General features: G+C 41.6%; 1 protein-coding gene and 1 long non-coding RNA gene across 3 annotated transcripts in view; one reads left to right on the forward strand and one right to left on the reverse strand.

Annotated features, from left to right (window-relative positions):
- Positions 1–375: 375 nt before the first annotated feature.
- The window catches only part of LOC134082226 (uncharacterized), a 63,447-nt gene continuing 35,926 nt past the window's right edge, over positions 376–27,896 (forward strand). Inside the window, exons 1-4 of one of the 2 annotated variants that reach the window (XM_062537877.1) lie at positions 376–687; positions 869–1,007; positions 1,144–1,177; positions 1,539–1,675. In XM_062537877.1, coding sequence (XP_062393861.1) covers positions 615–687; positions 869–1,007; positions 1,144–1,177; positions 1,539–1,675 — 383 coding nt within the window. In that variant the 5' untranslated portion in view covers positions 376–614. The remainder of the gene's footprint in view (positions 688–868; positions 1,008–1,143; positions 1,178–1,538; positions 1,676–27,896) is intronic. The other variant, XM_062537879.1, reaches the window with a different exon arrangement.
- On the reverse strand, positions 7,070–7,555 carry LOC134083364 (uncharacterized). Its single transcript, XR_009939727.1, has 3 exons — positions 7,442–7,555; positions 7,276–7,333; positions 7,070–7,146 (listed from the first exon to the last, which is right to left on the reverse strand). It is a non-coding gene; the product is annotated as an uncharacterized LOC134083364 (long non-coding RNA).

Genomic DNA, 27,896 nt, shown 5'->3' on the forward strand with positions numbered 1-27,896 from the left:
AATCAAAGGTGACGGGCCGTGTTGAGTTTAAACGTTGGCTGTTTCGAAAATACGTTATGTATCAGTTGAGTTGAGTTGAGGTAAGTTGTATTTGTGATTGTATTATCAGGAGACATTAATTCATGTAATTGTTAGCCTGTCTAACGTTATAGCAGCTAGATCTGTCTGCTTTAGTTGGTCTATTAATCTTGTTGTAGCCAAAGATCATAGAGCGCTCTTTGGTTGTAGCTAAGCAGCATTCGGACGTACTAGATATGCGTAGCAGCTACTACCACTGTGACGTACTGCGTATTCGGATGCAACCAGTGTGATGATTCAAGACAGCTGCTGCACCGCATCCGCATCCACTTTCCAGCGTTTCCATGGTTTTCGTCAATCAGTCACTCAGTTCAGTTGATCTGAGACATGTCCACACATGTAGCTAAGGCTAGCCTACTTTAGTTAATTGACGAGTTGTGGAAATAGCCAAGGAAATACATTAGTCAACCATTGTAGAAAGACTACTGTCAAGATAAAACACAGACCTATGCGGTTTGTATATGTTTGTTATTATTCTGTTAATGTTTAAGGTTAGGCCTAGCAGCTATCTGCGCCTGTAGCCTAGCCTACTGCGAATGGAGTTTAACCTCGCCAAAGGGTTGTTTCCAGCCGCCACATTTATCAACACACTCTTACACCGGAATTGGAGTGAGTTTTTTTGATTGATACGAAAGTTTGATGAATCACACATGAGCCCCGTCGTAAGATGATATCTGCGCTGGTTATAGGCTGGGAATAGCCCTAAAGCTACTGCTAGGCGACAGTCAAGCCTAGGCCTAGCCTTAAAAAACTGCTTGATGTGGGTCTATTTCTTTATTTTGATGTTCAGATCTTACGGAAATGGCTTTGAGAAACAGCTGTGGTCGCCATATCGATGCTAGGTCTACACCTCACAACCGAAGAATTGTGAATCTTGATAAGAAGACCCGTGAAGAAGTCATCGCCATTATTGAAAACCTCAGCAATAAGTAAGTTAGGTGTCTAGTGAGCCAAATTATAAATTAGCCTCTTATGCTTTTCATATCTGATCATTTAGGTTGCCAACCTCACCCTGAATTCGGATTCATAGCTTAACTGATTCCCCCCCCCCCTTTTTTTTTTCAGGCAATGGCAAATTTTGACAAGAGACTTGGATAATGTGAGTGTCAAATATGGGCTAGTCATTAGTTGATCTATTAATAGCCCAGCACTGTATCAGTTTTATTTACATTTTCAAATTGTCGTGGTTATATTCTCTTGTTATGCATTCAGCAGAGAATTGTTCAAAGCAAATAAGCTTACAGTATGAACACTGTAGTTAAAAAAAAAAAAATGAGTTTACATGACAACATTATAAACATAGAAACTATCTGGAGAAGAACTGAATTACGTTCGGGTGAATACTGTCTCTACTCTCTAACTAAATAACTTCTGTTTGTGGTTAATTATTTAGTATCATACACTTATTTAGCAGTATATTCCAAAATACCTGCTGGTGTCTTATTTTTTGTTTAAATTAGATCACCAGAGAGGAGTTTGCTATGGTTTGCGTGGGGATTGTGCAGCAGTTGACGGACGCCACCTACAAGAGGAGCAAATTGGCGAACTCCCATGAAAAAACATTTGCAAGAGCTGCACCACATCCTTCTACTGTTGTGTATGTATAAGCCTTAAGACCTTATTTTTTGTGTTCTATATGTAAAACAAACACGGGTTTAGGAAAGTATATTAACTCAGGCTACCTTTGAAGTAGTTCCAATGTGTTGCCCGTATCACACTTGTGGCGCATTTCCACTTCGGGGCAAAACCCTGGTGTTTGGGGTAAAGCCTCGGGCTTGACGTCTTTCCATGATCGGGGCCGGCCCAGGGCCTGGGCTCAAACAGCCTCAGTCCGGCCCCGGGGTTGGGCAGGGCCGAACCGAGGCCAGACCGAGGACTTCGAACGGGAGTGGGGAAAGTAAGAAATAAATAAAAATGGACGCTAGTTATCACGTGTTATACCACTTTCCCAGACAGCACGCATGAATCTTAACACTAGAAGCGCCGCGCCGTTCTGACCCACTTATACCTAGAAGCGCCGCGCCCCGGTCATTTGACCGCTTTGACGACCTACTAGAAGCGTGCTGTTGTGAACTACTTAAAGCGCGGCGAGGCGGTCAAATGATCGCTGAGTCCTTAGACTGGGAGGCTTTTACTTACACATTATGATCGCTAGATGGCGCTTCGTGCACGAATCAAATCGTTTGGTCATAAATTCAGTTTGCACTAAGCCATGTCATTCGTGTCAGACCGTGTTGTTGATAATCTGTGGTTGTTTGTTTCATTATGACATACAGCACGTTTGAGTTATCTGTTCATGTATTTGTGTTGATTTGTGTTGTTTGAGGTATAAACTTTGGAAGAGTTCTTGAACAAACCTGAAGCAAACTTGACTTTCAACTAAAATGCTCTAAAAGTGAATGTGGCTAGTTCTAATTCACTCCCCAAATTCACTTCTATTAATTTAATAGGTAGCCTATATGTTCGCGCCGCCGAAAATGATCGGACCTGGTCACCTGGAACAAAGAGCCTAACAGTCTGGTTTCAATTACACAATAGCCAGGATTTCATGCCGCATTTTACAGGCTACCGTGGCTACTTTCTAAAACAACTTTCATTCATTTAGGGAGAAGCGTCTTATAGGGTCTAGCTACCTCGGAGGGAGGGAGATAGAAGTCCTTTTTCCATCAGATTTTCAAGCGCATTAACTCTTAAAGCGAATTATGTTTTAGCGATATAAGAAGCGCCAAGACGGTTTCCATTCAAAAGAACAATTCTAGCGATTTAAAATGATGTCATCAGAGCCCTGTTAATGCACATATTTCTACTGCGCTAGATGGTTTTCCATCAACACTTGTAGCGAATGGAACACTTCTAGTGAATTAATCAAAGGTAGCAAGTGGTACACCATTGTGAGGTAAACGTCTTTGTATGCGCGAGACAGAACTCAGATTTTAGCGCCGACTTTGTGAACATTCTAAGCAGGCGTCACAGTAACTTATATCGCTACAAACCTTTTCCATCACATTTATATCGATTTAACTCTCCTTAAACCACCTCTGGCGAGCGAATTAACTTATCACGACAAAACCGAGGTTAGAGCGATATAAGCCATTTTCCATCACATTTGTCGCACTAACTTTTGATGCGCATCGTTTTTAAGCGAATTAACTTTTTAATGGAAAAAGGGCTAGAGAGAGCTATGGCGAGCAGGCATAGGCGTGAGAAGTAGCATAATTTAAAATAATGAGTGAATGATATTCTCCGTTTTGCGAATGTGTAGGCTATGTTTGCGATGTCTGCTGAAAAAAAGCTATAGGCCTATTGTTTCTACAATTTAAACTAACTTCTATGTGAATTCGAGATTCAGCATTGAGATACACATTTTCACATGGCTGATAAGCAGGGCTGTAGCTCACTGGTAAGAGCTTCGCCTTGAGCAACCAAGGATTGCTGGTTCAATCCCCAACCTATTCATGACGGAAGTACTTTTGAACAAGGCATCAATAAAGTAGGCTATATTCTATTCTTTTCTATTCACATAACTACACGCACGCTGGCGAATTCGAACATTCTGAAACGCGCATATGCGATGAAACATTGCGCATTCTTCCACGAGTTGCCTAAACAGCCAGCCTACAGCCTAGGCCTATGCAGGGGACGGGATAGATGGGGTCGGGGTGGGGAGGCAGTTAATTGTCCTCAATGCCTCGGTGATGTCTGTAGCCTAAGTAGCCTAGACGAGTGTATGGGGGAGGGGGGATGATCGGTTTCAAATAGGCTGCAATGGATAGTGTTATGTATAGACCCCGAAGCCATTTGCTTTGAGAACGGCTGGCTGATGAAGTTGTTGGCTGGCTAGCTGGCTCAGCCAAAACCTTAAGTTTTCATGACTGATAATGGCTTTAGTTGCCACTTCATGTCTACAGATGTGTATATTGTATTAGATATCAACACACAATGTTATTGTATTGTTTTGGACAACGTTCTGCACGTTTCACTTCAATGTAGACTGCATGCGTTCATTGCGTTGTGAACAGCGCAGCAATCTCTGGAAAGGAAACGGTGGAAGTCGCAGCAGTAGCCTAATAGCCTATCACGTTCAATGCTGTAAATCCATCTGTTCCAGAATATTTGGTTCATATCATCAATCTTTGGTTTTGGTGTTTGTGCAACCGGGCCCTGACGATTTAACAAAAGTCTGAGTAGCCATACGTAGGAATTAGGAAAGTATGTAAGGTGAGATCAAAATCAGGCTACTTTGTTTGCTTCTTTCCCCCATGTCATTTTCATTGGTCGTCAACTCACTGTGAGTCCTGTGTATCGTAGCAACGAGCACAATACTGATGTGGTGTGTCCAGTGGGAAAATCTCATGCAGGCCTAGTTTCTGAGCTATCGTTTATTTTTTCGCGTGTCACTATGATATAATTATTTTTAGATGCAAAAAGTCTAACTGGCTTAGTCAAAGTTTGTCAGATGACGGCTCAATTTGGCTCAGAAAATGATTGGCTGGCGAAATTATTTTTCGTTAATGGTAGGCCTAAACAGTATTGTGATTCCTCCGTTTATTTCAGATAGTTTGTTATTAAAAACCATTAACAAAAAATAATTGTTCATCGACGTTGAAAAACGGTCAGTAAATTCAATCGATATAAGATTCTGTATTTCGCTCCTGGCAAGATGTGAACACGGGTCTCCGGCGTTGCAGACAGGGGTGATAACGTTGCGCCACTTGACATTGTACAAAGGGTGCGTTAGGATAGGCATTTGACTGTAACTCAGTCAGTCCATCAAATATGTAAGAAAATGCTTATACATTAGTCTGAGCTTTAAAAGATAGCCTACAAATAGAAGATAAGATATACAAGTATGAATGTACGTAGGCACGCGCCCTACGTACATAAATAGGCTACGACGAAAATATTTTTTACACATGTAGGCCTGTCGCAACGTTTTAAAAACAAACTCGCATTTTACCACTGTAAATCGCCTCCATAGATTATGCCATGTAAATGAAAAATAGTGAAAAATAAAGCACATATATAATACATATTGCACATATATAAACGATATGTTTTATGGTAAAATATTATTCTCATGCCCGACTGACAGGAAACCCTTGCGACATCTGCTGTGAGAAAAGAGAATAGCAGCCTGGACAAACATGGCCGAACGCGAGACAACATAGTGTTGTCACATAAGTGAGCGCAAAATAGCTCTAAACTAGCTTGTACCGGTGTGCTTTTGATCATGTAAAAATTCTGGGTGACAAAACACGCGTATTTAGGAAAAGTCGTGAACGTAGGGTCCTGGAATTTAATCGAGTGAAAAGATTTTTTTTTTTTTGTAATCACTACGGTCAAATGACCGCAGCCCGGCAGTTCTAGGTATATCTAGGTCAAACCTACACGGCGCTTCTAGTAATACGCGTCAGCGGTCAAATGACCGGCCGCTTGGCGCTTCTAGTGTTAACAATATCGGGCCGACGCATGCCGTTATAATCTGTCAGACATCGCTCACGGAGCGTTTGCTCATTGGCAAGACATCTTCGAGATGTCGGCAGTTCATCGAGAACGACAATGAGCTGATGTTTCAACGACTCATCAAAATGCCCCACGATAATTAGCCGATGTTTCAACGACTCAGCAAAGCTATCCCCCCACCTCCACCCCAGGGGGCTTATGCGACCTTTATATATCGAGGTCGGACCTAGATTTACAATATAGACTAAAAAAGAATCAGATCTAAGCTAGTAAGAGACAAGAAAGAAGCAAGAGAGGCATTTTCGTTTCATTTTATTGAATGTTGATATTAACAAAAAGGCTGTTAGAACAGCTCCCGAAAACCAGCTCCTCTCCTGCAAGAGACAAAAACAACAAATTAATACACCGCTTAATTCAACACTTTTATTGTCTAGCTTACGAACGCGATTGCTGTTACTGAATTTTCACGAATGGGATCAATGCAGAGGCCGAATTTCCCTCACGGGTCACGGGATCAAACGTGTATAGATCATAACAGACCGAGCTCGGAGATTTCAACCCCATTCGCGTTATCAATCCAGCTGATAATTCAGTCAAGCACAGACCTATGGCACAGACGAGCTATGAGTATTTGGCAAGCTATAGCTAACTCTGGCCAAAACATAGGAACCAGTGATGATGACATTTTTAAGAATAAGAATTGTGTTGACTGAAATTTGTAATAGAGATGTTCTGCTCATTCACATATCACTTAAGAGACGTGAATTACTGGTGATGCAGTGCATCACCTCTTAGACTAAAATAAACAGACACGCAAAGAGTTCATACCAAAGCCTAAGAATGTCATATGAGCATGGACTCTTCCCACTTATTGACCCTGATAATGAGGTAATGTTTGATAGTTCTCAAGACATGAATGAATACTTATACAATGCATAAACAAAACAGGCATGAACTTTAAAAAGAGTTTGCATGGTAGTTCATGGTAATGCCAGCATATAAAGGACCTTTTGGTCTATTTGGTACTTTATTGATGCAAAGTATTCCCTACGAACTTAAAACCAAAAGTTCAGACGTGGGAGGGAACTTTTTACCTTGGCAGCTTGCAGCAATGATCGCGTAGGATACTCTCGTGTTTCCTCGCGTATCGGGCCTTCCACTTCCCTCCACCCTCCACATGAGATGTCCTCGATGACGTCGGGCTTTGAACTTTTCGGGGCGCAAGCTGAGGGCTTGATGAGAGAGGCCGTATGCAAATAGAGGGTTGAGAAGAGCCCAGTGAGTATGACGCAGGCAAATTAACTTAACATTCTTGCATAACCTACTTTAAAAGGCTAAATATCTAAAATACACTTACGTTCGCCGAAAGTGTGCCCCTGATGATGGTCTGTCGAATGGTCTGGTCTGGATATGGTACTGCGGGTTGAAATACATGCACATATGTTGGTCACACATTTTTTTTCTTAAGTAGAAATGGTTGAAACACTGGATATTCTATGTCAAATGATCACTGTCTAATCTCTCTTACACTGAAAAGAGTCTATGACCACATCTCATCAGCCAGCAGGGCTTTCACAGTTGTCAGGTAGTCTCCAGGCCAATTCACTGTGAAGAAGATATACAAAAAGAGATTTGAAATAATAATGTTTGCCATACAACTCTTACAAGACATATTAGTAAAGATAGCTGAGATACTAATAAAATGATGCATACGTGCACAAATACAATACTTACACTTTATGTCAACATCTTGCCAGGCAACAGGACCTCCACCGTTTCCAGTTGGCCTGGTCTGTATATTGAATTATGAAGTAAAGAAAACATTTCTAAGTTTAAAAGTGAATTGAGACACTGAGTTTGCAACCCATATCATTGAAAATATACAATTAAAATGTCTCACCATTTTGAGTGACCAGATGGTTGCCTGAAGGAGATTGAGGCCTGGTAGTATTTCCGTAAAATATACAGCAAAACAGACACTTAATAAACATAGTCCACACATTGCAAAACACGACTAATGAGTTTTGATGTACAGTAGGCCTACAAGTAACCGACTATAGCAACCTAAAATGCACACAAAACCTTTCTAACGCTTCCCTTAGGTGCAAATGCATGACATACTGGTCAAAACAGTAGATGCATACTATAGTTCTGAAGCCTAGGTTTTTTTTTTCGCTTTAGTTAGTTATTTGCCGTATGTCTATTTCCATTATTGATGCGCTCATAACAATCGCGCAGTTGTGCTGGGTGCACTGCATAGCTGACTCGTAACCTAGGCTACCCTCAGAGTGGAGAGGTGGGGTGTTGATTGACATCTGTTGATATCAAGGACCCACGTATCCTATTAGTCTTACATCTCCATTTTATATTTGCCTAGCTTTCGCCTTTTCAGACGAATCACTGGTCAATTTTAATAGGTAATGTTCGGCCAGGCTTGCTGTTGTAATGAGCGGTTTAATTCAAACTAGCTACTCCATAGCCTAGGCTACTTTTAAATGCTTTCGGTCAAATGACAGCTTCCTGGGTAAAGTCTCACGGTCAAATCAAAGCCATCGATATCTCATGGCTTTGGGTCAAATATTCTTACACCTACACAGCTGTCCTACGGAGATCATCGATGCTGTTAACATTTTGTTGCTACAGTAGGTTTAAAATATTTTCCAGTGTTAGCTATAGCTAACGTGAATTAGCTCAATCAACGTGAATTAGTTCATCGAAGTAGTTATTACTCCAAAACAGCTCGTTTACACAAAGTTATGACTTAGCTTAGCAGGTAAATATACAACAGCCATACAATTGACACAACACACACTTTCTGACCATTTACATGAGTGAATTTACCCACCTGAAAATCGCTGCTCCAGGAGACTGTTGTTGAGTTGTTGTACTACTGTAGCTACACAGTACACACGTCACACATAAAAAAAATATAGTCGTTAGTTCTAGCGGGATCGGCTTTGGATAGTGGGAGCCAGAGGGACCGATCAAAAGCCTACATGCGTGAAAGCCTGAGCCGTAGCCAGAGTTAAAACATTAACTCCGACTAAGGTAAGGTAAGGTACTTTTATTTATATAGCGCATTTCACGTGCACTGAGTGCAACCCAAAGCGCTTTACAGAGACAGTGCCGAAATGGAGTGGCGTAGTCGCCAGCGTACCCATGACAACACAACAAACAAATTCACAAAATAACAAGACACAAGATGCCGGACGGAGTGGCGTAATCGCCAGCGTACCCGTGACACCAAGACATAAGACAGACAAACAAATAAACAAATGTCAACTAAAGGGCCGTTCACACCAAGAACGATAACGATAACGATAACTATAAATAAATATCGCTCTCATTAACTCATTAACTGCCATTGACGTCTTTAAACGTCAATTTAGACACATACGTTCACTGCCATTGACGTCAATTGCATTTTTCAATGGGGAGGGCTCATGGGTGAGCTTGGGAACGATCTGACAGAGTTTCAGGCTTGTAAACAGACTGTAATAGCGATCCGAACCGCTAGATGACAGCAGTGCCATTTGGATGATTATCTGCCTGCAGAGTATCTGCCTGTAGAGTGTACATGTAGACATGCAACAAGCTAGCACTGAAGATCGACCACAGTGGATCTAGTTTGCACGCGGTGCAGGGAATAAATATGCTTACTTCTTACATCAAGGATGGAAAACATGTGAACGGTATGATCCATTTACATTGGATATTGCTGTTTAGACTAACAACAACTTTGCTAGTGCTAGCTTCCTAAGTCTACCGTCCTGTTCAGAGTCTTTAGCGACCATCAGAGTCCCTAGCAACCTTGACGAGACTGACGAGATAACAGTGCAATCGTGGTTGACATACTACTGAAACGCTAACGTTAAAAAGTTGATTTTCACAAAAAGATCGTTTTCTCCATTTTTTGGTCCTAAACAGGTGTTTTTAGCCAAACTAACCCATGTTCTACTGACGATTACTAAAGAACGAAAAACGATAGAAACAAACCGTTTTTTCCTGGTGAAAGAAGAGAGTCTACTCTTTCATTTGGTACCTTCAGTGTTTACATAGTCATAAATCTCACCGTTCGGTGGATCTTGAAAAAACAGTCAAAATGCTGTAAAACGTCTGGCAGTATGGAGCGCTCTGCACTGAAAATGGCTGGCAGCCAATGAGTTAATATGAATGACAACGTTCACACCTAAACTATAACGATAACGACATGAAGAACGATATCGTTGTTGATCACTTTCAGAGCGATTTTGAGAACGATAAAAAGCTAACAGCCAATCAGAACCCATAATATTCTAGCCATCACATTCATTAACATGAGGAGAGACACTTCTTATCGTTGGCCAGTGTGGACGCTTTTATCGTTATCGTTATAGTTATAGTTATCGTTATCGTTCTTGGTGTGAACGAGCCTTAAGACTAAGGGCCGATACCGGCCGATACCCCTGAGACACTAATATTTGCGAATATCGCCGCTGATTTAATGCCGACGTCGTCCAGATTCATGTGTGCTGTCTGGGTTACAGCATTCCTGGTCACCCCGTTTTGAGTCAGTGCTTGATTTGTTTAGGTAGTAATAAGTTGCCAGCTAGTTCGCCAACGTCCGAGTGAGGGGCTGCTCAAGTCAGCCTTTACCATTAACCTACCGTTAATATTAGCCTATGTAGGCTACGTTTTAGTTTCAGCACTAATGTTGGAGGTTACTTCTGCTATGATAGGCGGCGATATGCATCTCTCCCGGGAATTTAACGTAGGCTAGGCTATTACGTTTGTATAGTAAACATTCCAAGTTCACGTAAAACCCCGGTGTTTAACTCAGTAGTAGGAAATACAACACTGGGGCTAGGCACCGGTGTTTAAGACCGGGGTAAAGCCTGGGGCTGGCCCAGGACCGTAGTAGAAATGCGCCATTGAATATTAATTCACCAAACTCGTTGCAAAGTTTAAATGAACTGTCACGTTGCATCCAAGCTGAAATACAAATGTTCAGAACATAGTAACATTGTAGCATATACAGATGGTACGGGTTGAGAATGCACGTTTCCTTGCAGCACATCGGGAATGCCGCAGGTGCAGGATTTGTAATTAAAACTGCAACCGCAAGGGGGCAACATAAGACCGCCCTAATAATATGCGGGTTCGGCTCATGCCGGAAAAACAGGAAAAAAACCGAAGACACCACACTGGTGACAAACGGAGAAAAGAGACATGACGCTCGGCATCTCAGATCGCAGTTGCAAAGTTTTCAAACGTTATACCTCACAGCTCTCTGACGCAACGTACTGTAAGGGCGTGTTCACACTAGGAGGTTTTTTCTCCGGTTGCGGGTGGGTGTTTTACATTATATTCCTATGATACAGAGAGGTTTTTTAACCCATTAAGGCCTAAAACGCCTGGAAAAAATGCCTGTAAAACCTAAGGGCGATTTCAGAAAAAAACCCTAAAACCTGAAGTTTTTCTGGAAATTCAGCAATTGTGTCAACGCCAGGGTTGTACAAAATTCTGAATTGAATTGAGAATGACCCCAAAATTCCAATTCAATTCTTGAATTTGAGTTTGAATTTGAATTGAGGTTGCAAACAGGAATTGGAATTCCATTAAATTCAGAGAAATTCATGACATTTGAATTGTATTTAATAATGATTCTTCACAGAATGTACTGTATATATGTATAACATGTATTTCATACAGATATTATTTTATGGACATACTTTATGTATACAACACTTTTTTGTACAGAAAATAGTACAAATTTGTAGTAATTTGTACCATACAATGGCATTACAAATACTGTATGTGCTGCATAAAACTGATCATTAAAATTGTAATAACTTTGAAACTGTGAAAAAAATATATAGGACAGCACTTCATTTCCCAGAATGCTTTACTTTATCCAAGTCTTCAAAAATGGCTGTCCAAACATTTCAGACATTTTGTTTGGGGTAGACTCTGTGCTAAACTATTTGAGGGCCAGTGCTGGTTTGTACTTTTGAGTTTTGTATTAACAGCAATATGCAAAATGATAAAAAGTAATCTGTGCTCATTAATTTTGGTGAGCCAACTCTCACCAACCTAGTTAAAAATGATAAAGCAAAATTGAGATGTTGAATCTGAATGCATGCCAAGGTTCATGGAACTCCGTTCATGGGGGGGGGGGGCATAAAATAAATGATTTTATGTGTACATTTAGGTTGCTTTCACACTAGGTCCGTTTAACTGGACCGGACCCGAGTGCGGTTACTTCTATCATAGTTGGTCTGTGTTCACATTACATGTTTGTCTGCGGACCCGGGTCCGTTTGCGTCATAAACACCAACTTACATCAGAGTCTGTGTGTTCTGTTTGCAAAATATCACTTGGCAACACAACAGAAGGCGGTAAAATTAAAACTAAAATACAAAATGGAGAGTCACCTCTCTAATTTATTGGTGTTGGCGTTCATATGGCTTCAGTGTCAGCAGCACAATGGCCAACACGTACAGTATGCTATGGATGCCTACGGCAGGTGAATGAGAGTGCTGAGAGCAGCTCGGATAAGGAGATTTTTGCGGAGACAGGCTGTTGCACGGAGTGAATTTCTGGCTTTATTGAGTCTTGAGTATTCGCGGATACTGCCAAGGACAAGGTGAGCGAGTTGAATCAAAGCTAGGTCACAAAAAAATCACTTCCACGTCAAAAGAGAGCCAGAGCGGTAGAGACGTGACGATAGCTTACAGCAGCACTTCTAAACCGAACAACAGAAGCAAGTCCGTTTAAATAACCTTTCGTCGTTAGGGAACGAAGCGGCACTTCATGTGAGATTGGTCAATTGCGTCACATGTTAAGAATGAAGCTCCCTGATTGGACGAAGTTAACCTACAATAATTTATTCAGTAAATGTTGGGTGCCTCTCATTCGGCTTTTATACATCCTCCCTCCCTCCTCGGGCAATGGGTTAATGAGTTTTAGTTATAGATCAGTGGCAACGCCCTTCAAGGATCGAGCACTGAGGATCGAGGAGAGTTGTTGGGAGGCACCCGTTGTCTGTAAACGATAGCATCTGGCTGCTCCCATCTAATGTTATCCTTTTCGTTTTTGCTGGTTATATATAGTGTTACATCCTAGCATTATGTTGTAGGCTATCTGAGAGAAGCAAGACAAAAAAAGTCCTATCACAAATAAACACTTGGATTTCAATAAAGCATCTATCTATCTATCGGTATCGATCTATCTACTGTATCTGGCCAAGTGGAGTGATTTTACTGTGTCCCCTTCTCTAATTGATACTTCCAAATAAGTACCAAATTTAACATAGCAATTTATTGCACTGTAGGAGAGTTTGGGTCCATCAGCGGTCCACTGTGTGGTGGGAACATGTATGGACCAACTGGACAGACAGTGAGTGGCTCAGCAATTTTAGAATGAGGCGAGCTGCATTCATGGAGCTGTGCAACATGTTAAGACCTCACCTGACAAGGCAGGACACCAGGTTCAGACGGCCCATACCAGTTGAACAACGGGTGGGAATTTGCCTGTGGAGACTTGCCACAAATGTCGAATTTAGGTCTGTTGCTCATTTGTTTGGCATAGGATTGTCAACAGCCTGCTTTATTACAAATACCGTAACATCTCTAATTGTTGAGAAAGTTGCTCCTGAGTTCCTTAAAAGTCCATCTGAGGCTGAATTTAAGACCATCATCCAGGGTTTCCGTGACCGTTGGGGTTTTCCACAGTGTGGTGGGGCTATAGATGGATCCCACATAGGAATTTTAGCTCCTCCGGACAACTCAGCGGATTACTATAACAGAAAAGGTTTTTACTCTATAATTTTGCAAGGTGTGGTGGACCATAGGTTAAGGTTTTGGGATATAAATGTGGGCTGGGCTGGCAAAGTGCATGATGCACAAGTTTTTGCAAACTCATCTCTCTATGAGAGGGGACAGAATGGGACTCTTTTTCCTAATTTCACAGAGATTTTTGAGGAAGTTGATGTCCCTGTGGTCCTGTTAGGGGATGCTGCGTATCCCTTGCTACCGTGGCTAATGAAGCCCTACCCAGGAACAACCCCAGCCCAGGTTAACTTCAATCAGCGTCTGAGCAGAGCAAGGATGACTGTGGAGAGGGCTTTTGGCCGTCTCAAGGGGAGGTGGCGGTGCCTTATGAAGCGATATGACTGTAGTATTGACAACATCAGCACCACTGTCACTGCATGCTGTGTGCTTCATAATTTTTGTGAAGCCCATAACGAACAGTTCGATTGGGACATTGATGAAGAGAATCAAGCAAACAATCCTAACCAAAACCTGCATCCACTACCCATACATGTGTCTGCCAATGCCACCAGAGAGGCTTTGTGCCAATATTTTTCTAATTTTTAGGTCTAGTTCAGTCTCACTCTTTTTCATCTTATTGTTGGGTATAGGCTGCCTTAGAATAAAACACAGAGCTTGGTATGTTTGATGTTTAATAAAATGTTATTTAATTGTCATTTGATGTTTAAATAACACATTCTATAAATGAACTAAGTAAACTAAACATTGTAGGCTATAACCTTAAGGGCAAATTTAGCTAAAACTACTTAAACTATAGGCCTAACAATAACAAAGCAACAACTGCAGCCTAAACAATTCACAGGTTGTGATAGGTGGGAGATGAGGAAGAGGTTGAGCCGTGAGCAGGGTCGTCAAAGTAAGATGGAAAATGTTGGGGAGCACCTGAAAACTGGCGAGAAGTGGACGCAAACATTTGATTCATCATTTGCATCAAAAAATGTGAATTCTCTCTCCTCTCCTCTCTCTGAGCTTTCAGCTGTCGCTCTTGCAAGGCCATTTGAGATGCCATCCACTGTTGCATTGCCTGTTGCTCTTGCTTACTGCGGTCTTCTTCAGCTTGTAAGAAGGTATCATATTGGCGCTTTTGCTCAGCCATGAATGTTTCCATGATGGAAGATACATCATTTTTCACTTTCCTCTTCCTAGAATTGGAAGGTTCAGCCGGTGTGTTTATGCTGCTCCTCCTGATAGAGATCTCGGTTGGGGTGATGTCCTCAGAGGTAGAATTGGCTGTTGGTAGAAAAGCAGAGTTTATACACATGATGTGAATGAATCACCTAACATACAAATAAAAAAAATACATACAAAAAAATGCATTTAACAATAAAACTATTTTGCTTAGTTGTTATCAGTGAGAATTCTGGGATATGATAACGTCAGAGCAAAGCCCTCCCCCCTGGCCCTCCCTCAACCAAAATGAAATAATAGTGCGCGAGGGTCATTAGGCTAGGTCAAGTCGGGTTAAACGTTTGTTGTTTTAGTGTAAGCTGTAGCTGTAGCTGTCAAAAACTAACATTTTACTTTACGATAGCTGTCACTGACCACTAGTAGTACAACCAACAAAGACATTGGATAGTGTGCATCTGTCTGCCTCTGGACATAAATCAGCGGTTGTGCCAAAGTTATCATTTTCACGAATGAGACAAGTTAGAGATTGAGACGTCTAGGCTAGCTCTCGGGTAGGCCTACCCGAGTTATACAGTAGTCTGTACTGTGCTGTTTGTGGCTGCTATGCAGTCAAACTCTGAGGTTATGAGGGTGGAGGCAGAAGCAGAGCAGGCCATATTAACGGTGAATCTTAATTTCAGACCCCTTCAAGTCAATTAAAAAAAAAACTTTTTTACTGAAGTCGTTCCCCTACAATGATCGATAGTAGTAGGTTTTATGACACTGTTTTATTGTGTGGGCTTATAGCTTGTGGAGCTGACTGCTAGATCGCTACTAGGCTACTTACTTGGTGTCTCGCTGTCTGCGAGATCATCAGGCTCGGATGATGCCATGGAAACGTTAGCCTCCTCTGAGCAAAGTTGAGATGACTCCAGTACGTGCCGGGGGTCGCTGGTGGGTCTTGACCCTAAAATGGCATCCAGATCATCGTACCATCCGAAACGCTCCTTGGCTTCAGAGGAGCTCCCCGATCTCCGGAGGGTGTCACGAATTTGAAGATATTTCTGCCTGAGCTTCTTTACCTTTATCCGGCACTGCTCCGTAGATCGGACGAAACCTTTTTCTTTGAGCCTTTCACTGAACAGACTGAACACCTCAGCATTTTTATGAGTGTTTTCCATCATGGACTTGAAATGCTCCTCTCCCCACACATCCAATAAGCAACGCACCTCATCCACCGACCACAAAGTACCCTTTCCAGACATTTTAGCAGTAAAATATACTATAACAGTACAGTAGCCTACTATAGTAAAAACAGCAACGATGAAGTCAGGTTATGCAATGAAGAAGAAGACAAAGGTAAAGATTCTTTAGATTCTTTATTATTCTTTAGAACGTTTGCTTAGCAACCTGCTCCAGCGTTCTAGCGAACCGGACCCCAGACCACCTCTTCAGGCGGACCCGGGTCCGGTCCCGGGTCCGCACCCGAGTTCGGTACGGTTGCGTTCACACTATCAAAAACAACCGGACCATCGGCCCAAACGAACCCGGGTCCGGTCCAGCGGACCTAGTGTGAATGGGCCATTAGTGACTACACCAACTCGCCTGTAGATGGCCTGACACCTTCTGTGAATATCACGAGAACTGTAGGGGCTAGGGGCCATGTCAACCCATCCCATAACAACTAATTTCATGTATAGCGCCACCTAGTCAAAGTTGAGAAAACAAAAATAGGGCATTGTAATCGCAGGTATCTTTGGTTGACAGGTTCCAAACTGCATGAAATTTAAAGTGTAGGATCATTATGACTCCCTCTGAATGTATGCCAAGTTTGGTGCAATTTGGTTCACGGGGGACCATGTAGTGTACATGTAGCGACTGTACACTACACACACACACGCATACACACACACATATAAAGATAAATGCACACACATGTAGACACACACACACACACATGCACACGCGCGCACACACACACACACACACACACACACACACATAAACACACATACTATCACACAGCTATCCTGATTGTTTCCTAAGAAACTACAGGGTCTCAGCCTTCATCATTTGATAGGTATGGAGCAATGCCTTCCTAAGTAGATGATGTGCAATACTGGGCAAAAAATGGGGCATATGCATAAGAGTTTAAACACTATCATCATTTTTTTGACTTAATGTGCATGTTTTGACCTGCTCTCAGACATAAAACATTAAGACACATGAAGATGTTTCAAGACTACTATGTTAAAAACATAGTGTATTTCCCCTAAGTTCTCATGTCATTTTACACCCGTTTAGACGAGATGTCCACTGTAATGGACATTAAAAAATATTTTTTTCACGTTTATTTCTTCATTGGATAGGAGTAAGAATTAGCTGAATATTATTTTTTTTTGCTCAACAGAAAAAATGCGGGTCTGAAGGGGTTAAAACCATCACATACACACTGATATTTGGTTAGAATGAATTTCTCTGAATTGCAATGAATTTAATTCCACTTCCTGTAATTAGTGTGCTTGCAAAAGCACACTATTGTTATCCGTGCGTTTCATATTATCAAACTTATTTATCTTAAGTCCAACTTTTGTCTCCCTATCTTGTCCTAGGGATTTGGAGCTAATGACGCCGTTCCACCTCTCACACGTGCGTCCTGATGGGAGGATGGTGGCTTGTATACAGCTTTTTGATACGCCTTGTCGTTCTCCCGTTATTCCAGTTTTTCCGGTCAATTTTTTCCCATAGGAATGAATGGAAAAGTGATTTTTGAGCGCTGATGCCCACACATTTTTCCACCTGTAGCCCAAACCGTAAAACATAAAGTCATGAAATTTGGTACGCTGATAGAAGAGACTACCCTGATTGACACCACCAGGTTTCATGCTTGCCGCTCTCACGCCCTAGCGCCACCAACTGGTCAAAGTTGGAAAACATGTTAATGCCCGTAACGTTTGATCTGTACGGCCGATTTTGATAAAACGTATACCTTTGGAATCCTCTGACTCAGCTGATTCCAACGCACTATGTGACGTAATTTTCCGCCATGATGGATTTTCCACCATTTTGAATTTTGTCCAAAATCAAAGTAAAGCGACTTTGGCCGCATAGTTCATCCGATCGTCATGAAACTTGGCACGCGTGATCTACAGACCAAGGCGGATCAAATGCCTTGATTTCGCCTTCATACGTCCAAGCGTTCGCCTGTGACGACCAATTAAATTCAGCGAGCGAAGCCGCCAAACAGGAAGTGTACCTATCTTGGAAATGCTGTGACGTATGAAAGCCATATTTGGTTGGATGACTTGAGACCCCATCCAAAGCACCCTCAATAAATTTGGTGTTATTTGGTCTGTCGATGGCTCTATAATTAGCAAAAACGTGTGTGTTTGTGAATGTATACTATTATTCGGAATAGCTCATCTTAAATTGCTTAGGTCATGCAGAAATGACATTTCAGAGTGATTTAAGATACAATGTTGATATTTTAAAAAAAAAATCAAATCAGGCCATTCTTGTAAAACATATTGGTGCAATTTTCACAGTACTATGGAGTTGTGCCATGTCCTGTCATACATTCACTAGCGTATGATAGTTCACTCATACCTTTCAATTTTTCATTGGATGTCGGAGATGGTCCGCAACGGTACAATGTGGGTAGCTCTTGGATGGTCCGCAACGGAGTGTCTCCTCCTGAGACTTGTTAGATCTGAGCAATGCCATGGCCCCGAAGGACAAGTACGGACTTACGCGCTGTTAAATGATGTACGTGTTCATTTGGTATATATACTCGACAATTACACGATGTTTCATACTGACGGTGTGTTTTGGATGATTTGTATTGATCTGAGCATTCTGGGTAAACTTCACTCCCAACGTCGGCGAAATACCGGAAGTAGAGCGGTCGCCCTGTCTGCGGTGTGCTTGAGGCAACGAGGATTTTAATTAGAATGTAATCGCAGTTACACTTTCAACATAAAGTGTGTATATTTAGACTTCAAATTTCGGAATTTGAGAGGTCTAGTTATGAGGGTAGGCTAAACCAGTGTTTTTCAACCACTGTGCCGTGGCACACTAGTGTGCCGTGACACATTGTTAGGTGTGCCGTGGGAAATTATCCAATTTCACCTAAGTGGTCTAAAAAAGAGTGAATAGAAATAATTTTCTTTGTGTTCATTTGATTCCTATTCAAGACACTTTGACAAGAATGACTTGATATCATTAATGCGGGCTACAGATTTTTATTTAATTGAATTTTCCATAAAATTTCATTTTATTTAACATTTTTGGCTGGTGGTGTGCCTCAGGATTTTTTCAATGAAAAAAGTGTGCCTTGGCTCAAAAAAGGTTGAAAAACACTGGGCTAAACTAACTGCAGTTCAAATAGTTGGTTTTAACTTTACCAAGGCTGTTTTAATACTGAATTGCAACTGCTGGTATGAAGACAGTTTGGAGCCTGGCAGACGTGAAGGCAGTGAAAGGTAATTAAATGCATGGTAGCCTGGGAAGTCAAACTATGTTGTTAACTGTAAATTTAATATGGACCGAGTGGTACGTGTTGCTGATGTCGTTTCGCAACTCATCGAGCTAGCAATTGCTGTCAAGCATCAGGCAGTGCATAGATAGATAATATTGTGACACTTTTTTACAGTCAGTGAAGCACCGAGTGAAAGTCAACGTTTGCTTTATATCCAGTGACAGTGGTGCTGATGTCGTTTGAATAAGTACAGTAAACTTAGTCAGAAGATCTAAAAATATTTGCAATTATTGCTAGCTATGGTCTATGTGCCACCAAGTTGAAGTAGGCTGGTCATGTCTAAAGCGTGATTATTTTCAATAACTACTCCTCCTGATTGATTGTCATTGACACCGTCAGGGTATGGCTCACTAATAGAGGGAGAAAGTAAGCTGTGTATGGCAGGTGCTTGTGTGGTAGGCTAGACAGTGCTATTTCATGTAAACTGCAGTTGTGGACTCATGGGTGGACTGCGTGATCGCTGGTCAGGCCGGTCAGGCCGGTCAGGCCACCCCAAAGAGTAGCCTAGGCATCACCAAATGGCTTCAGCCCACCCAAAATATTTCCAAGCCCCCCCTATAATTTTGGGTCGGATTTAAATAAATAAATAAATAAAAAATAGTGCAGATATTAACTTAACATGATAACAAAGCGAGTCAAACTATAAATACAAGTCTGCTTATTGAATGAAAGTATCGTTATGATTCCCATGCCCCAGAGCCTTAGCGCTCTGGCTAGCGCGGTAGGCAGGCGAGCGTAGTTAACGTTCTCGTGCTGTGGGCGGAAGAGAGGACACAATTCGCAGTGAACGACATAGTGAGATTGTAAGTTGATATTAGTAGGCTAATTGTTAATTGCTTAACGTTGCCTACATTTAGCTATGGCAGGGGTCGGCAACCCAAAATGTTCAAAGAGCCATTTTGGACCAAAAAAACAAAAAACAAATCTGTCTGGAGCCGCAAAAAATGAAAAGCCTTATGTAAGCCTTATATGAAGGTAACACAGGCTGTAAGTGTATATTATCTATATTAGCCTACTATCAAAATGACTAAGTAGGCTACAACGAGGCTACATAATGAGCTTTCATGATTAAATGTTTTTCCCTACAGCGCATCTCGGAGAGAATGACACACCACGTGACTACTCCGCTGGTGCTTTAAGTTCAACTTCGTGTAATCACCGTCCGTGAACCGTTGCTTTCCACGTTTTAATATCTCTCAGGTTGCAACAAAATTTCTCCAGAAGTAGGCTACTGCAATCACACTTTTTCTCTCAGTCCCAACTGGGTAGTCGGCTGCAAATGTAGCATGCCTTCTCTGAAAATGTCTTTCTAAATGTCTCTCTTTTTGTTGTTCGCCAACTTCTCATTACAAAGCAAGCAAACATGCAGGCAATCCTTCCGCAATGGCAATGAAAGCAAATGATTCGGTCATTTCTGCCTTAAATTCTCTGATCTCATCGGCTATCTTTCTCTTTTTCCCTTTGGGATCCATGCCATGGCCATGCTGACACCCGCCGGTTTGTTTACAACCACAGCCACCTGCATGGCACGGCGCTGCCCTGAAACGTGTGTCGCAGGCTATCAAATCTTCGTTGACAGAAATGTTGAACTTTAATATTTATTATTCACATTTTTACAACATTGGAAAACGTTAAGAATGTTTGTCCTGATACAGAAACCATATTAAAACAAACAAACAAAAATCCCCCCATTCATTTTCATACATTTTTGAAGACGCTCAGGGAGCCACCAGGGTTGCGCTAAAGAGCCGCATGCGGCTCCAGAGCCGCAGGTTGCTGACCCCTGAGCTATGGGGAAGGAAAGGTGATATTGCAGCCTGGCGATATTGTAAGCTATTTGTCTATTTCATTTGCTTTTGGCAGCTAAATGGAACGTTATGGAAAATGGCAACATCGAACAACCAAACTCAGGCTAACAGCTTCTTATTGCGAGTGAAAACTAAATGGCATTGTATAGCATTAGTTTTTGGCATGGGAACATTTAGACTGTCTTTCAATTCATTGGCTAGATGATACAAAGATGTTTCAAGAAGTTAATGAGGAGCAGGAGAGAGAGAGACTGATGCTGCGGTGGTCTGCGTGATTGAGGTCAGTAAAGGTCTATGAACGATGTTAAAGATGATTACACGTTGCAAATGTCACATAAGCCGAATGGGAACCGGAGGAAAAGTTTCAAAACGTTGTGGCCGCTGAACTTGGCTTTTGCAACAGGCTTTTGACTGAGTTCGTTTTATTTTGTATGATGGTTGTGTCAGAATCAGAAATGTCACCTTATCGCAAAGTCTGTAGCCTAATTAGATTAGCCAACAGTGTAGGCTACTATAGGCTGTGTAGACAACATGCACAGCAATATGTGTAGCCTATGTAGAGACAACATGCACAGCATTCAACTCAGTTGATTGGCATAGGCTAATAACAATGAAAAGGCGAAAATAAAGTAATCTCCATATTTATATGCATGTTATCAAAGTTGGATAAAAACACAAAACAAATAGTGATGATCCATGTGTAGGCTATAGGCCTAATGCATCTCAAACTCAACCCAGGCATTCCCAACCCCTCCTAAGGAATTGTCTTATTCATGCCCTTTATGCCCTTATTTCATATAATTCTGGCCAACTTGTTGCTCTCACTGTGTAGGCTTAGCCTAAAACCTACATTAAATAGTCGGGATGTAAAAAACAGGCATAGGCTACCTTATGCATTTATTTTAGTAATAGTAGGCCTACCCCATTCCCAACATCATCTAGAAATGTTGGTTCTGATAAATGTTCTTCAAACAATGACGAAGCCTTTGTAGGAACGATGAAAAAAACGATGTAGGAACGATGAATTTTTTTTTTTGCGCGAGCGAAATGGTAAACTTTTAAGAAATCATCATCCACATCATAGTATGATGCTGTGTGGGGTTATGGACTTGACAGTTTTGCATGGAATTGCCCATACAGTATATACATACAGTATACATATTTAAGCAATATAGCACGAGTGGGAGTGTCTGTATTTCAGCTTGGATGCAACGTGACAGTTCGTTTTACACTTGACAATTTGACATTGTATCGCGGAGTGATTTATTATTAGCTGTGAAAAGTCAGAGTGGATTATCGTGGGATATTTCAACTCATGAAACGTCTCTCGGCCAATCAGAAACAAAGAAACAGCTTCATAGAACCCAATTGTTGTATAATAAGATTTGACACATTGCAGTTTAATGCTGGAGTTATTTATAAATCAAAGAATTGTGGGTAGATGTGGGTGAACTGTGCAACATGCAGTTTGTGGACAAGAGGCAGACGTAACAGACAGATATTTGTGTTTGAAGGGGTGGTGTGTCTGTGTGTGTGTAAGTGTGTGTGTGTGTGTGTGTGTGTGTGTGTGTGTGTGTGTTTATGTGAAAGTCTTCGTTGCTAGTCAACTCAGCGACATGCAGTTTGTGGACAAGAGGCAGATGTAACGGACTGACGTTTCTGTTTGAAAGAGTTGTTTGTGTGTGTGTGTGTGTGTAGGGTTGCCAACCGTTCCGTATAATACGGAATCGTCCCGTATTTGACACCTAAAAGTCTTGTTCCGTATTGAACTAATACGGAACGCTCTTTGTTCCGTATTTTTGAGAAACTGCTCAATGCACATAGCCTGGAAAACCAGCGCCAACTGCTGGACGGCAAAATGTTTTGCCTGCATTTGACATCCAATCCATTTAGGCTGGTTTATCAGGCTACAATGCACATATACTACAATAAAAAAAAAAACCCACATAAAACACACAAAAAACCTCCCTGACACAACGTGGAGCCTGCTGGTCCGCAAGGCATGGAGTGAGGTCCGGTGCTTCACCTGATAATTAGCTGCGCAATTGATCTGGATCAAGCAACCGCGGCCCGACAGAAAAGAAAACAAAGTTTCTGCAATTAGGAAGAAATGCTGGCTAGTTTGATGTGATTAAACAGAGTCATACAAATAAGTGGTGGTATGAGCGTTCATTGAATGCATGCGGTTGTGCGTTTGCGCGACAGAAACTGAAACTACACAATAACATTGTTGGCAAAGCTCCGCTTCAACCTGGAAGACTATTTAATTAGGCTACGTAACGACATTTAACAACGTGGATTCTTGCAACTTCCATGGAAACAGAGCAGAGACTGTACAATACATTGTTTAGCATTGAGTATTGTTTAGTCAGATTTGAATATAACATGGTCAAAAGATTGAAGCTTTAGTCTTTCATTTCAAGATCTCCAGATAAGTGATTTACGCCTATATGCTCGGCCGTTTACCATAGACAAAAGTTGGTATTATGTTTCCTGGATCTTTACATTCAGGCATTCAAATGAAATGTCATTATAAAGCATATAATTTTTTTCTCCATTTGCCTACCAGAGTAGGCCTATGATGCTTGCATGAGGGAAACATCCCAAAACAATAGCACCCATATAATTGCTGTTGTTTTCAGAAGTATTTCTCATGCAACCATGCAAAAGCAATGAACTATTGTAAATATATCTTACATTATTAAAGCAGGCCTCTGATGTGCATAGGACATGTACACACATGCATAGCACTTTAAGCACTTTTAGCACTTCAAATATTGACTGCTTTGAAGTGAAGTGCATGTCTAACAATATAGCATAATAATAATTGTGATAATGATAATCATAATGATAATTTGATGTGGGGTGGAGGTACGTGTAGGTGGGCCCCAATGACCCCCCCCCCCCCCCGGTATTTTTGTTCCGTATTTTATTTTCTCAGAGTTGGCAACCCTGTGTGTGTGTGTGTGTGTGTGTGTGTGTCTTCGTTGCCGGTGTACAGTATTTCTGAATATGAATGCTGTCTGGACAGGAAATGGCATAGCTTTTATCACATGCAACCAATCCAAAATCGATTTCATATTCAGAAACGTTAACCAGTAACAGCCTGGTTGCTTTGACATATCAAAACCAAATTTTATCCTATTACATCATTTGAACAGGTGAGTCGTCCTGTTTATTTTACCATCCATTTGAGGCTATAACACATTGCAACTTATTCAACAGTGAGTAAACTGCGGATGTTCCCGCATAACAGGATAGCTATACTCCTAACATTACTCGTATTTGTTCTAGAAACATGCCTAGTTCCTTAGGCTCCCTCCTTCCTTCAGTGGTTACGTGTTTCATGCTAGCTACACGTGAACAACTCATACTTAATTCAACACAAGGTCTACAGACCTTAGAGGTGTACATTTCATTTTCATACATCAAAGCGTTCGCCCGTGACAGCCAATCAAATTCGATGGTGAAGCATCCAAACAGGAAGTGAGGTCAAATCTTGGAAACGCTGTGAGGTATCGAGACCATATTTGGCGGGATGATTTTGGACACCATCCAAAGTAGCCTCAGTAAATGTGTTGTAATTTGGCCACTAGGGGGCGCCGCAATTAGCAAAAATGCATTTTGGCTCATATCTCTTTACGTCTTTGGGATGACATCTACATTTTTACATTGGAGGTGCTCTGGGACATACCACTGATAAACCTAGGCAACTCGTCAGGTCAGTGTAAGAATTCGGCAATCGAGGGCAACGTCGCCAAACTCGAAGCAGCTTCGCGTCTTGGCCAAACTCTGGCGCTTTGACCTGAGGGCGAGCTGTCGCGTATCCTGCCGGGGCGCTCTCGCGGCGCGTCGGAGCAAGCACACTTCGCACTTTCCCGCCGGGAAATGCATTCTAGTTCCAATTCAAATTCAATTCAACATCCTGTGGGGTGGAGCCAATTCAAATTCAAATTCAAATTCATTCACTGAATTGAATTAAATTCTGAATTTTGCACGAGCCTGGTCAACGCCTACTAAATTATTGATTTCTCAGCGTCTGTAGGAGATAGAAACAAAGTTCAAAAAGTATTTGAGAGCTTACACCTGTGGCTTTCCTGGGAAATTGAGTTTATTTACACCTTCACAGAAATAAAAGATGTACTGTGTCAGTGCAGGAACAGCACTATTTTATCAGAAACGAGTGCATTTTCCACAGTTTGTCATTCTGATTGACATCTGTTGACTGGTATCTTATGACCTGCATAATAATTACATAGCTAAACAATATTCAGTAATTTGAAAATTTATTTTTTTAAACTATTGCACTTGTCTTCAATGACATTACAGTGGTGATATGTACTGTAGGTCTAATTGAGTGCCTGTCACTTTAAGGCTGGCTTACATTGTACGATTTTGGTCTGTTTTAACAGTCGGCGACTAAATTTCCAAAATCGGGAGGAAATCATTAGCCTGGCTAACGCCTCCCACTTCTCAAATGAGACGTGGTCTGGCAACCAGACGTTCATTTTCTCGTATTTGAAAAAATGCCCAGATCCGTTCATTGGGCGCCACGGATGTCTATCAAATGCGCATAGCTCACCCAACTCATTCGTATGCAACGCTAAGGGCTGCCGTAAATCCTTTGGCGTCGAATGTAGACGCAAGAAGGCAACGGAAACTTCTCGGATGTTCTGTGATTGGTTCGCCAACATCAGGCGAACATTTGGGCGTTAGTTTCCAGACTGGCTTAGCAGCGGGATTGAAATCACCGCGCAAGGCAGTATGGGAAAACCCAGGCTAGGAAATCATGGGAGTTGTACTGGAATCGCGGCGCGCTCCCGTCAACTAAATAGTTTAGTGTAAGGTGCCAATCTTAGCCGTTTTAAGTCCGTCGGAGGCAGTCTTTTTCTAGTTTTGCCGTTACGACAATATCAAACATGTTGTATCGGAAGTCTTTTCAGTCGTGGCTCATGCAAATAGTGACGTGAACATTAAAAACCAATAGTGACCTCGCTCCAACACGAAACAGGAAGGGGTAAAATAGGCGACAGCTGTAGCTTATATGATTATTTGTTATTTCATTTCTTATAAATTATTAGTCTAATTATTCTACGTGACAAAACAGCTCTATATCTGTAAGGGATGTCACACATGAAACAATGTTGCAGAAACGCGAAAAAAATACTTTGATATGAGTAGGCTTACTAGGCTGTCATTTGAGTTCCTGTTGATGATGACGTGTAGCCTAGTGCACGATGGAAATAATTTGAAGGAATCTAGCAGCAGTCTTGTAAATAGTAACCCACAGTCTTTGCAAAATCCTAATCTGAGACTGGCCTGTGACTAGACTGTGACTAAAATGTCAATGTAAGGTAGGCTTTAAAGGGATAATCCGGAGTGAAATGCACTTTAGATCAATTTTTCGGACTATTGGGAGTACATACGTTGAGTTGACACCAAAATCATGTCATTCGGATGTATTTTGAGAAAGTTCGAGTTCACCGTTTTTAGCCAAAACTCGTTAGCCTGTAAGTGACCGGGGCAGGTCCTTTCACCACTACAAAACGCTATTTTTATACCTCTTCTACTGTTCCAAACAACACTACACTTACGTGGTAGTGAGTAGAGGGTCCCTAAAGCCAAACCGAAGTATCCCCACGTCTTTATGTGGTCGGATAGAGAGTCCAGAATGAATTTAATCGAGTCAGTACCTTCCGGAAATGTCGCTGCGGCAGCTGCGCAACGCTTCAGCAACACTTTACTAACATTTCCGGAAAGGTACTGACTCGATTAAATTCATTCTGGACTCTCTATCCGACCACATAAAGACGTGAGGATACTTCGGTTTGGCTTTAGGAACCCTCTACTCACTACCACGTAAGTGTAGTGTTGTTTGGAACAGTAGAAGAGGTGTAAAAATAGCGTTTTGTAGTGGTGAAAGGACTTGCCCCGGTCACTTCCAGGCTAACGAGTTTTGGCTAAAAACGGTGAACTCGAACTTTCTCAAAATACATCCGAATGACGGGGGGCGCTGTGGCGCAGCAGGCTACAGCGTCCATACCATTTACGGGTCCGAGTGCCCACGGGGACCCAGGTTCGAATCCGGCCTGCGGTCATATCCCGATCCCACCCCATCTCTCTCTCCCACTTGTTTCCTGTCTACGTCTTCACTGTCCTATCATAATAAAGGCAAAAAGGCCAAAAAATATACTTTAAAAAAAAAAAAAAATACATCCGAATGACATGATTTTGGTGTCAACTCAACGTATGTACTCCCAATAGTCCGAAAAATTGATCTAAAGTGCATTTCACTCCGGATTATCCCTTTAAGAGGAATGTGAAAGTTAATTAGATTTCATTCTCAAGGTTTTTGGCTAGAGGAAAATAATCACGCATAGTCTCATGATATGTTTTCATTATGTTTCCGTCATTAAGTAAAATAAATGTTCGAAAAACTAACAAGCCAAAGAAAATATGTCTGGGATATGTGTTTTGCAACTTTTGGTGAGTACTACATTAATTTTAGAACGTGCACATAAAAAGATGCAGAGTGCTACATGATACAGCACACGTTTTGCGGTGATGTTCCGCCTTTTAAAAGCAGGTGTAGCCTAATCCGAATCGGGGTTAAATCCATCAATTAGACCAGTGGTTTTCAAAGTGGGGGCCGCCAGGGGGCGCTAGGGGGGCCGCAGCAAGTTGGATGAAAACATAATGTACAAGCTAGAAAATAAATAAATCATAAAATATTTCTATTATTCTATGTATTGATATGAAATACCATTATAATAATTTGTTGTATACCTGCTGTTGTATACCTTTTAGAGATGTAACGATTACCGGTGTAGGCCTAAAGGTAAACCACGACAAAAATGTTGACGTTAACAATTACCGTGCATTTCAAATATCATTATTATCGCAGTTGATAACCACTGTCTGGAGACCGTGTGTTAAATTGCTTCCAGCTTCATCCGAGCCTACTTTTGGTAGGCTACTATGAAGCAAAATTGGTACCCTACTGATTTTGTTGTCTGATTTGATGGATTTAACCACGATTCGGATTAGGCTACACCTTTTAAAAGGCGGAACATTTTCACCGCAAATGTAACA

This window comes from Sardina pilchardus, chromosome 6 (genome assembly GCF_963854185.1).
Source record: "Sardina pilchardus chromosome 6, fSarPil1.1, whole genome shotgun sequence".
NCBI lineage: Eukaryota > Metazoa > Chordata > Actinopteri > Clupeiformes > Clupeidae > Sardina > Sardina pilchardus.